Source organism: Anolis carolinensis, chromosome X (genome assembly GCF_035594765.1).
Source record: "Anolis carolinensis isolate JA03-04 chromosome X, rAnoCar3.1.pri, whole genome shotgun sequence".
In the NCBI taxonomy this organism is placed as follows: Eukaryota; Metazoa; Chordata; class Lepidosauria; order Squamata; family Dactyloidae; genus Anolis; species Anolis carolinensis.
The window spans coordinates 379,951-392,500 of record NC_085847.1 but is presented as its reverse complement, the minus strand read 5'-3'; the positions used below and the strand labels follow the sequence as shown (position 1 = coordinate 392,500).

At 39.3% G+C, this 12,550-nt stretch overlaps 2 protein-coding genes across 6 annotated transcripts in view; both read left to right on the top strand.

The window, feature by feature from the left end:
• anapc5 (anaphase promoting complex subunit 5) overlaps window positions 1-885 on the top strand; it is a 44,052-nt gene extending 43,167 nt beyond the window's left edge. For both annotated transcript variants that reach the window (XM_062958737.1, XM_062958735.1), the window contains exon 17: window positions 580-885. In XM_062958737.1, coding sequence (XP_062814807.1) covers window positions 580-794 — 215 coding nt within the window. In that variant the 3' untranslated portion in view covers window positions 795-885. The remainder of the gene's footprint in view (window positions 1-579) is intronic.
• A 3,613-nt stretch (window positions 886-4,498) lies between these two features.
• camkk2 (calcium/calmodulin dependent protein kinase kinase 2) overlaps window positions 4,499-12,550 on the top strand; it is a 58,292-nt gene continuing 50,240 nt past the window's right edge. For 2 of the 4 annotated variants that reach the window (XM_062958734.1, XM_062958731.1), the window contains exon 1: window positions 4,500-4,890. The gene's annotated coding sequence lies outside the window, so the exon portion shown is untranslated. Of the gene's footprint in view, window positions 4,891-12,550 lie in introns of all 4 variants that reach the window. The other 2 variants (XM_062958732.1, XM_062958733.1) reach the window with 2 other exon arrangements.

Here is a 12,550-nt window from a genome sequence, read left to right as displayed (position 1 = left end):
ATGATGATGATGATGATGATGATGATAATAATAGAGGGTTGGAAGAGACCCCTTGGGCCATTTAGTCCAATCCCCTTCTGCCTCTGTGCACCAAAAGCACAAACAAAGCACCCCTGACAGATGGCCACCCAGCCTCGATGATGATGATGATGATGATGATGATGATAATAATAAGGGTTGTAAGAGAAGAAGAGACCCCTTGGGCCATTTAGTCCAATCCCCTTCTGCCTCTGTGCACCAAAAGCACAAACAAAGCACCCCTGACAGATGGCCACCCAGCCTCAATGATGATGATGATGATGATGATAATAATAATAAGGGTTGTAAGAGAAGAAGAGACCCCTTGGGCCATTTAGCCCAACCCCCTTCTGCCCTTGTGCCGTGGGGGCTGGATAAATAGTTTCGATGGGCCGCATCCGGCCCCCGGGCCTTAGTTTGGGGACCCCTGGCCTAGATCCAGGGAAGTCATGCATCTTCCCTACTTCTTGGCAGAATGGGGTTGGACTGGATGACCCACAGAGTCCCTTCCAACTGTATGATTCTGTGATGAAGTATTTTTATTTTCTCCTCTGCTCGCAGCCCTGGAGTCGGCGATCCTGAACCTGAACGAAGCCAAGACCTATTTTGCGAGGGTGGACTGCAAGGACCAGCTCCGCGATGTTTACTATTACCAAGCCAGACTCTTCCACAGCTTGGGCAAGACCCAGGAGAGGAATTATTGTGCCATGTTCTTCCGGCAGCTGGACCAAGAGCTCCCCGCCTGTGGGGTCCCCTTGATCAGTGGGTTCAAGTGACGGTCTCTCAGCCGTGGGCCGTTGAGACCCTGTTCTACTTCCAACACCTTTCTTTTGTGATTTAAAAAATAAAATGTGTTTTTCTTGCTAAGTGGAAGAAACACATTTTGCTTGCCGGGAAGTGATTCTGTGATTCTGTGATACAAAATCCAGCATATAGATCTCATTTGCTGTGTCATACTACGTCTTTGTGTCAATAATAATAATAATAATAATAATAATACATCACACAGTCCTTAACGCTTGGGAAGTGTTTGACTTGTGATTTTGTGACACTAAATCCAGCATATAAATCTCGTTTGCTGTGTCATACTACGTCTTTGTGTCAATAATGATAATAATAATAATAATACATCACACAGTCCTTAACACTTGGGAAGTGTTCGACTTGTGATTTTGTGACACTAAATCCAGCATATAGATCTCGTTTGCTGTGTCATACTACGTCTTTGTGTCAATAATAATAATAATAATAATAATAATAATAATACATCACACAGTCCTTAACGCTTGGGAAGTGTTCGACTTGTGATTTTGTGACACTAAATCCAGCATATAGATCTCGTTTGCTGTGTCATACTACGTCTTTGTGTCAATAATAATAATAATAATAATAATACATCACACAGTCCTTAACACTTGGGAAGTGTTCGACTTGTGATTTTGTGACACTAAATCCAGCATATAGATCTCGTTTGCTGTGTCATACTACGTCTTTGTGTCAATAATAATAATAATAATAATAATAATAATAATACATCACACAGTCCTTAACACTTGGGAAATGTTCGACTTGTGATTTTGTGACACTAAATCCAGCATATAGATCTCGTTTGCTGTGTCATACTACGTCTTTGTGTCAGGGCGGCTTACAAGTTATATGTAAATAAAATATATTATTTTACTAGCTGTGCCCGGCCACGCGTGGCTGTGGCTTATGGGAATGCTTTGTTGGCCAGATGGAATAGCAGTGAATAGCCTTGCAGCCTCAAGCCTGAAACCTCGCTGTACCCCGGTGCCATTGTGGCCGAGGGGGCTGCTAGGAGACAAAGTGGGCGGGGCCTAAAGGGGGCGACGCCTACTCTTCTGACCAGCAACCAGGGTTGAAAACGGCTCTTCCTCATTCTCTAATTTGGACTTTCTTTTCCAGGTTTTTTTGTTTGAAAGACATAGATTGGGTGACTATGTCTTTTGTGGCCACATTTGGTGTGATTTGGTTCCGTGGTTTTGTTGTTTACTCTGTCCTACAAACATACATTACATTTTTATATAGATAGACTAGCTGTGCCCGGCCACGTGTTGCTGTGGCGAAGTATGGTGGTATGGGAAATAAAGTATTGAGGAATTGGTGGTAGTTAAGGTAAAGGTTTTACCTTACATTAAGTCCATTATAAATGGGTTATATAGCTGTGTGGAAGGACCTTGAGTCTACACTGCCATATAATCCAGTTCAAATCAGATAATCTGTATTTTATAGGCAGTGTGCAAGAGGCCTAAGTGAGGCCTAACTCTGCCTGTCCTCTGGGCTGAGTGGGTTGCTAGGAGACCAAGCCTTCTAACTGGCAGCAATTGGATAAAAACAATTCTTCCTCTCCCTCTAATTAGGACTTTATTTTTCTTTTCTTTTTGTTGTATGAACGTAGAGGCATGGATGAGGGGTTGTGCTGCCAAGTTTAGTGTTTCTGGGATGTGTAGTTTTGTTGTTTTGTCCTAAGCCGAAATTTTATTACCCTTTTATATATATAGATAGATTATCAATATTATATGTATCAACACCAGGGTTTGGGTTGGGGAGGCGGGCTGTGTTTTCAACCCTGTCCCTCTGCCAGTGCGGCTCCCAACCCGGCATCCTTGTTGACATTGGATTGCATGTATTGGTGTTGGTGCCAAACGGCACACCTGTGTTCCAAAGTCCGTACGAGGCAAACCGGTTTCCAAAGGGGATGGGCTTCTGCCCCACTGGACGGCGGCCACTTTGGAAAACAATCCGTTCTTCTTCATCTTGCATTATTGAAAGCTCAGGCAGATGGGAAAAGCCATCCTGGCTCCAGCTAGGAACTGGGCGGGTTCGCCACGGTGCGGGCACAAACTAATGGGTGTCCAAAGGATCTGCTGTGAGTTGATGTGTCTTAAACTGATGGCACTTGAAAATATTAGTTTAGCCAGGAACCAATAATCATAATAATACACCCCTCAGTCCGTAACACTTGGGAAGAGTTCGACTTGTGATTTTGTGATACGAAATCCAGCATATAGATCTCGTTTGCTGTGTCATACTACGTCTTTGTGTCAATAATAATAATAATAATAATAATACATCACACAGTCCTTAACACTTGGGAAGTGTTCGACTTGTGATTTTGTGACACTAAATCCAGCATATAGATCTCGTTTGCTGTGTCATACTACGTCTTTGTGTCAATAATAATAATAATAATAATAATACATCACACAGTCCTTAACACTTGGGAAGTGTTCGACTTGTGATTTTGTGATACGAAATCCAGCATATAGATCTCGTTTGCTGTGTCATACTACATCTTTGTGTCAATAATAATAAAATAATAATAATAATAGTAATAATACTTCACACAGTCCTAAACACTTGGGAATTGTTCGACTTGTGATTTTGTGATATGAAATCCAGCATATCTATCTTGTCTGCTGTGTCATAATAAAATAATAATAATAATAATAATAATAATAATAATAATATATTACAGTCCTAAACGCTTGGGAAGTGTTTGACTTGTGATTTTGTGATACGAAATCCAGCATATCTATCTTGTTTGCTGTGTCATAATAAAATAATAATAATAACCTAATCATTCTGTAGTACCATATATATATATATATATATATATATATATATATATATATATATATATAAAATTATTAAATAATAGATTATTTAATCAACTGGTGTAACTGTCAAGATTTAATTTTAAATTTGAAAGAGAAATAAGTAAGAATAGTGATAGCATTGATAGAAATAAAAAATATAATATTTTGGTTTCTGGAGATATTTTGGGTGGATGGGATGCTGAGTTGGGACATAAAATAATTATAAATATACACAAATATTAAAATCAGTTATATCTACAGTAGTCAGAAAAATAAATAAGGGAAAGAGGTGAAATAATATATAATATATTCCAATGTATCCAGCATATTATATATATATTTGGTACTACAGAATGATTAGATTATTATTATTATTATTAAATAATAGATTATTTAATCAACTGGTGTAGCTGTCAAGATTTAATTTTAAATTAGAAAGAGAAATAAGTAAGAATAGTGATAGCATTGATAGGGTTAGGGTTATTATTATTATTATTATTAAATAATAGATTAATCAACTGGTGTAGCTGTCAAGATTTAATTTTAAATTAGAAAGAGAAATAAGTAAGAATAGTGATAGCATTGATAGGGTTAGGGTTATTATTATTATTATTATTAAATAATAGATTAATCAACTGGTGTAGCTGTCAAGATTTAGAAAGAGAAATAGGTAAGAATAGTGATAGCATTGATAGAAATAAAAAAAGATAATATTTTGGTTTTTGGGAATATTTTGGGTGGATGGGATGCTGAGTTGGGATGCTAAGCCCCGCCCCTCGCCTCCCATTGGTTGCTCCGGCAGCCCTTGGTTGGCATGGTGATGCAGAGGCTGCTCCCGCCTCCTCCCTCCCTCCCCCCTCCGCTGGGAAAGCAGAAAAAAAGAGGCAAACGGAGGGGAGGGGAGCGCCTGGCTACAACAGCCGCTTCACATCTGGACCAGTGAGAGGCTCCCTGGGCGGCGCGGCTGGGCCAATCCGGAGCCGAGGCGCCTCTCGCTTCCCCCCCCCCCCCGCAACCAATAGGAGAACAGCTGGGCGCATCTGGGCCGCGGAGGGCGGGTTGCGCGGCGCGGAGAAGAGCCGGCCTGAAGAGAAGAAGAAGAAGAAGCCCTGAGGGAAGAAGGAGCGCCAGGCCTGAGGAGAAGATCCCGGCCGAGAAGGCCCGCCTCGCCTTCCCGCCTTTTTTGGGCCGCCCAGGGCTTCGGAAGGGCAAGGAACGAGAGAGGGGCCCGGCTCGTTACCGTTACTCTGAGGTAAAAGTAACTGGGCGGGAAGCAAGGGATCTAGACAGGGTCACGTCAAGGGGCTCCCGCCAAAACAAACATATGTTTATACACATGTATGTGAATCTGTATATCTATCTATTACTATTTGGGGGGGGGGGGAGTCCCTTGTGATAGTTTGTGTATCTTCTATATATATAAACTAGCTGTGCCCGGCCACGCGTTGCTGTGGCCAAGTGGTGGTGGTATTGGTTAAGAATTGTTGTGTAATTTTTATTTGACGTTATTTGTATTTTTTAATTAATTTTATTGTAAGTTATCTTTTTATTTATTATATTTTATTATTTTCTTGTATAATTTTTAGTTATTTTTGTTATTATGGTCTTTTATTGTATTAATTTTTAGTGTTTTTTATTATTTTTTATTGGGTTGCTAGGAGACCAAGTTGGAGGAGCTTAGCCTTCTAACTGGCAGCAATTGGATAAAAGCAATTATTCCTCTCTCTCTAATTAGGACTTTATTTTTCTTTTCTTTTGGTTGTATCAACCTGGAGGCGTGGATGATGGGTTGTGTTGTCAAATTTCGAGGTTGGGGGGCCTGTAGTTTTGTTGTTTTGTGCATTGCCCTGATGCCATCACTCTTTTATATATATAGATGAGTGATGGCATCACGGCGACCCACAAAACTACAGGCCCCCCAACCTCGAAATTTGACAACACAACCCATCATCCATGCCTCTAGGTTGATACAACAAAAAGAATAGAATAATAAAATCCTACTTAGAGGGAGAGCAATAAATGTTTTTATCCAATTGCTGCCACTTAGAAGGCTAAGCTCCGCCCACTTGGTCTCCTAGCAACCCACTCAGCCCAGTGTTAATAAAAGAATAAAAAATAAAATAAATACAAATAATACAATAAAAATAATTTAAAAAACACTAAAAAAATTAATACAATAAAATACTATAACAAAATAACTAAAAATAGTACAACAAAACAATAAAACATAATAAAAAAAGATAAGTTACAATAAAATTAATTTTAAAAATACAAATAACGTCAAATAAAAATTCCACAACAACTTTTAACCAATACCACCACCACTTTGCCACAGCAACGCGTGGCCGGGCACAGCTAGTATATATATAAAAGAGTGATGGCATCACGGCAGCGGACAAAACAACAAAAGTAAACACCCCACAACCTCGAAAATTGACAGCACAACCCCTCATCCATGCCTCTAGGTTGATACAACAAAAAGAAAAGAAAAAAAGTCCTAATTAGAGGGAGAGGAATAATTGTTTTTATCCAATTGCTGCCAGTTAGAAGGCTAAGCTCCGCTCACTTGGTCTCCTAGCAACCCACTCAGCCCAGGACCCTTTACCTTAACTACCACCAATTCCTCAATATTTTATTTCCCATACCACCATACTTCGCCACAGCAACGCGTGGCCGGGCACAGCTAGTCTATATATATAAAAGAGTGATGGCATCAGGGCAGCGGACAAAACAACAAAACTACAGGCCCCCCAACCTCGAAATTTGACAACACAACCCATCGTTCACGGCTCTAGGTTGATACAACGAAAAGAAAAGAAAAATAAAGTCCTAATTATAGGGAGAGGAATAATCGTTTTTATCCAATTGCTGCCAGTTTGAAGGCTAAACTCCACCCACTTGGTCTCCTAGCAACCTACTCAGCCCAGGGGACAGGCACAGTTAGGCCTCACTTAGGCCTCTTCCACAGATTATCAGATTTTAACGGGATTATATGGCAATGTAGACTCAAGGCTCTTCCACACAGCTATATAACCCATTTAGAATCTTATATTATCTGCTTTAAACTGGATTATCTTGACTCCACACTGCCATATAATCCACTTCAGTATGCATACTAAACATAAAGACAACCATACAACAGACATTCAATACCACCACTACCTCACCAACACCACCAGACAATGCCACAGCAACACGTGGCCGGGGACAGCTAGTATATATATATATGTATACATGTGTGTATATATATAAATGTGTGTGTATATGTATATATGTATGCGTATGTATATGTGTCTATATGTATATGTATATGTGTGTATGAGCATATCTATCTATATGAATATATATGGGAATCCCTCCATATTTGAACTAGGAATATATGTGTGTGTGTATATATATGTATATGTGTGTGTATGAGCATATCTATCTATATGAATATATAAGATTCTCTCTCTCCGTATTTGAACTAGGAATATGTATACATATATGTAGATGTATATGTATATGTGTGTATATATGTATATATGTGTATGAGCATATCTATATGAATATATAGGAATCTCTCCATATTTGAACTAGGAATATGTATCTACATATACAGTAGAGTCTCACTTATCCAACACTCGCTTATCCAACGTTCTGGATTATCCAACGCGTTTTTGTAGTCAATGTTTTCAATACATCGTGATATTTTGGTGCTAAATTTGTAAATACAGTAATTACTACATAGCATTACTGTGTATTGAACTATTTTTTCTGTCAAAATTGTTGTATAACATGATATTTTGGTGCTTAATTTATAAAATCATAACCTAATTTAATGTTTAATAGGCTTTTCCTTAATCTCTCCTTATTATCCAACATATTCACTTATCCAACGTTCTGCCAGCCTGTTTACGTTGGATAAGCGAGACTCTGTATATGTATATGTGTGTGTGTGTATATGTATATGTGTATGAGCATATCTATCTATATAAATATATAGGAATCCCTCCATATTTGAACTAGGAATATTTGTGTGTCTATATATGTATATGTGCGTGTGTATGAGCATATCTATCTATATGAATATATAGGAATCCCTCTCTCCATATTTGAACTAGGAATATATGTGGGTGTGTGTATGAGCATGTCTATTTATATGAATATATAGGTATCTCTCCATATTTGAACTAGGAATATGTATCTACATATATATGTATATGTATATGTGTGTGTGTGTGTATGTATATGTGTATGAGCATATCTATCTATATAAATATATAGGAATCCCTCCATATTTGAACTAGGAATATGTGTGTGTATATATATGTATATGTGCGTGTGTATGAGCATATCTATATGAATATATAGGAATCCCTCTCCATATTTGAACTAGGAATATATGTGTGTGTGTATATATATGAATATGTATGTGTGTATGAGCATATCTATTTATATATAGGTATCTCTCCATATTTGAACTAGGAATATGTATCTACATATATATGTATATGTATATGTGTGTATGAGCATATTTATCTATATGAATATCTATAAGAGTGCTTGGATTGTGTCTCCTGCATGGTAGAAGGAAGTTGATCTGGATGATTCTTAGGGGTCACTCCAAACCTTAGGATTGTATGATGATGTTGTTATTATTATTAGTAGTATTAGTATTAGTATTGAGAGGCTGGGTGGCCATCTGTTGGGAGTGCTAGGATTGTGTCCTGCATGGCAGAATTGGGTTGGACTGGATGGCCTTTAGGGGTGTCTCCTAACTGTCTGATGCTATGATTCGATGTGTATTATTATTGTGCAGATATTGTAGAGCTTAGCCTTCTAACTGGCAGCAATTGGATAAAAAACAATTATTCCTCTCCCTCTAATTAGGACTTTATTTTTCTTTTCTTTTTGTTGTATGAACCTAGAGGCATGGATGAGGGGTTGTGCTGCCAAGTTTAGTGTTTCTAGGATGTGTAGTTTTGTTGTTTTGTCCTAGGCCAAAATTTCATAACCATTATATATATATAGACTAGCTGTGCCCAGCCACGCGTTGCTGTGGCGAAGTCTGGTGGTATGGGAAATAAAGTATTGAGGAATTGGTGGTGGTTAAGGTAAAGAGTAAAGGTTTTACCTTACATTAAGTCCATTATAAATGGGTTATATAGCTGTGTGGAAGGGCCTTGAGTCTACACTGCCATATAATCCAGTTCAAATCAGATAATCTGTATTTTATAGGCAGTGTGGAAGAGGCCTAAGTGAGGCCTAACTCTGCCTGCCCCCTGGGTGAGTGGGTTGCTAGGAGACCAAGTGGGCAGAGCTTAGCCTTCTAACTGGCAGCAATTGGATAAAAACAATTATTCCTCTCCCTCTAATTAGGACTTTGTTTTTCTTTTCTTTTTGTTGTATGAACGTAGAGGCATGGATGAGGGGTTGTGCTGCCAAGTTTAGTGTTTCTGGGATGTGTAGTTTTGTTGTTTTGTCCTAGGCCGAAATTTCATTACCCTTTTATATATATAGATTGTACAATTTTTATATGTGTATTTTATTGTAAGCCACCCTGAGTCCCCTGTTGGGTGAGAAGGGCGGGCTATAAATATTGTAATAAATAAATAAATAAATAAATAAGCTGCCTATTCTCACTTCTAATGACTTCTAATGAGCGACGACTATACAAGGATATCTTGAATTTGACAGGCGATATTTATTCTGTTTGGACCTATTGACTTTGCAAAGCAGCCCTCTGAGAACTCCTCGCGCAAGGAAAGGCAAGGGGAATGGAAGGAGCAGCAGCAACTCAGATGCCAAACGACCAGCTTGATAATATCGCAGGAGCCACATGGATTTCTAGCAACGGTTAAAACTACAGTCAGCCCATGGGAATGCTGAGAATCTGCAGAGATAGCGCTTAACAGCTTGGGAGGAAGAGGGGGAAAGAAAAGAAAGCGAGCAAGGACAAAAAAGGGAGAGAATCAACCAGGGAGTGAAAGCACCCGAAGTTCTATGAAAGGAATTGTTCATTTTTCCACAGGGACAACCACCGTCTTTGTTTCCCCCCGTCAGTTTATCTGTCACAATCCTCATCCTCCGCACACGCAATGTCAATGTATTCATCCGACTTCAACCTTGTTCTGGAGGATTCAAAACCAGCCATTTTGTTCAAGGCGCACATACAACACGCCCACGCACAGGCCAGGCGAGAAAATCCTTGAAAAGGCAGCTTGCGGGGTCTCTCGAAAGAGAACTGCATTATTTTACCTGTCCCACCTGTACGCAAACGCCACGCTCCTTGCGGTGGGGAGGGAACCCCAAATGCAGAGCAAAAAGCACATGGAGGCGTGGTAGATCAATGTGGATGACACAGATCTCTCGAATGATAAACTATGGAAAGAGAAGTACTTTATCTCCCTTTTGGTATATCACAAAATATAGATCTAGATATGAGACAAGGCATCAAGAGGATTAACAGCAGGTAGGGTGCAGACCATAAGGCGAACACTTCCCTCCCCAATTTGTATTTAGCCTACAGAACTCCTTGCCACAAAAGGTAGAGGAGGTGTAGCCACTCAGAGATTCAAGTGGATGGCACAACGTCACAACCTCTGAGGGTGCCTGCCATAGATGTGAGAGAAACATCAGGAGAGAATGCTTCTGGAACATGGGAAACTCACAGCAATCCAGTGATTTCGGCCATGAAAGCTTTCGACAACATATTGATACCAAACTAGCTGTAACACAGACTTGATGTGCTTTTTGTATGACATTTAGTTGGCTTTACCATTAGGCAGAATGAGGCATTTACGTCAGGCAATTGGGAGATGGTTGCAAGGTGAAAGGGGGCTAAGCAAGAAGGAGATGATGTTGCTTTACAGCCACAAAGCTGGCTTTTGGATGAGAAGGAGTACCATCTTGTTCTTAGCCTTAGGCAGCCAAATGTTTGGGATTGTCATGTTTTCAGGCATGTGCAGGCTGGATAGCTATACGAATGGAGTGATGAATGCACTTATGCAATAATTACACCATGGTGGCTGTTGAAATAATAATAATAATAATAATAATAATAATAATAATAATAAATCAAAAATCAGAAACTCCTCAAAGCACAGCAGACAAAAAACCAGTACAAGAAAACCGCACTACAAACTAGAGCTGACAGCTGGCACAACAAAACATTGCATGGAAATTTCCTTGAAAATTGAAGGAAAAGCTGATAAGGAGAAGACCTGGCTCTGGCTCATGAATGGGACCCTGAAGAAGGAGACAAAAGGCCTGATCCTTGCAGCCCAGGAGCAAGCCATCAGAACAAAGGCAATTCAGGCCAAGATGGAAAAATCGGCTGATGACCCAAAATGCAGACTGTGCAAGGAAACCGACGAAACCATGGATCATATCCTCAGCTGCTGTAAGAAAATCGCACAGACAGACTACAAACAGAGGCACAACTATGTGACCCAAATGATTCATTGGATCGTATGCCTCATGTACTACCTCCCAGCAGCAAAGAACTGGTGGGATCACAAACCTGCAAAAGTATTGGAAAATGAGCACACAAAGATACTGTGGGACTTCCGAATCCAGACTGACAAAGTTCTGGAACACAACGCACCAGACATCACAGTTGTGGAAAAGAAAAAGGTTTGGATCATTGATGTTGCCATCCCAGGTGACAGTCGCATTGACGAAAAACAACAGGAAAAACTCAGCCGCTGTCAGGACCTCAAGATTGAACTGCAAAGACTCTGGCAGAAACCAGTGCAGGTGGTCCCGGTGGTGATGGGCACACTGGGTGCCGTGCCAAAAGAACTCAGCCGGCATTTGGAAACAATAGACATTGACAAAATCACGATCTGCCAACTGCAAAAAGCCACCCTACTGGGATCTGCATGCATCGTCCGAAAATACATCACACAGTCCTCGGGAAGTGTTCGACTTGTGATTTTGGGATATGAAATCCAGCATATCTATCTTGTTTGCTATGTCATAATAATAATAATAATAATAATAATAATAATAATAATAATAATAATAATAATAATACAGTTCTAGACACTTGGGAGTGTTCAACTTGTGATTTTGTGATACGAAATCCAGCATATCTATCTTTTTTGCTGTGTCATAATAATAATAATAATAATAATAATAATAATAATAATAATAATAATAAATACATCACACAGTCCTAGACACTTGGGAAGTGTTCGACTTGTGGTTTTGCGAAACGAAATCCAGCATATCTATCTTGTTTGCTGTGCCATACAACGTCGTTGTGTTGATAATAATAATAATGATAATAATAATACAGTCCTAGACACTTGGGAGTGTTTGACTTGTGATTTTGTGATATGAAATCCAGCATATCTGTCTTGTTTGCTGTGTCATACAATGTCGTTAATAATAATAATAATTGTAATAATTTTTATTTCTACCCCACCACCATCTCCCCGGAAGGACTCAGGGCGGCAAACAAAATACAGCGAAGTGTTGCATATAGATAATACATAAATCTGAAACAATAAAAACACAGAATTACAACCACACACATACATAATGACAATGTAAAAAATTAAAATTCATAAAATACAGTCATAGCTGCATGTTACGAAGTCCTCAGCGGATTTCTTGAGTTCGGAGCTAAGTTCGGAGCTATTTTCAGATTCACATAATAAATCGGTCTCCTTGCCTTGTTGTAAAAAAAAAAAATATCAATAAAACTTCAGGAAAACTTGACAATGTCCTTCTGCCAACTCAGGCCATTTCATTGTCCGCTGTTCAATGGAGGTGGGATTAGTGATATATAAGGATTAGTGGGATTAGTTTCCCTTCAAAGGGCTTCATTTGATTGCTGTATTGTCAGTTTCAGCTCTGGGAGGAGGAGAGAAAGGTGTTAATTACGGCTCTCCCTTTTTAATTGTTTAGAGATAATACATCCG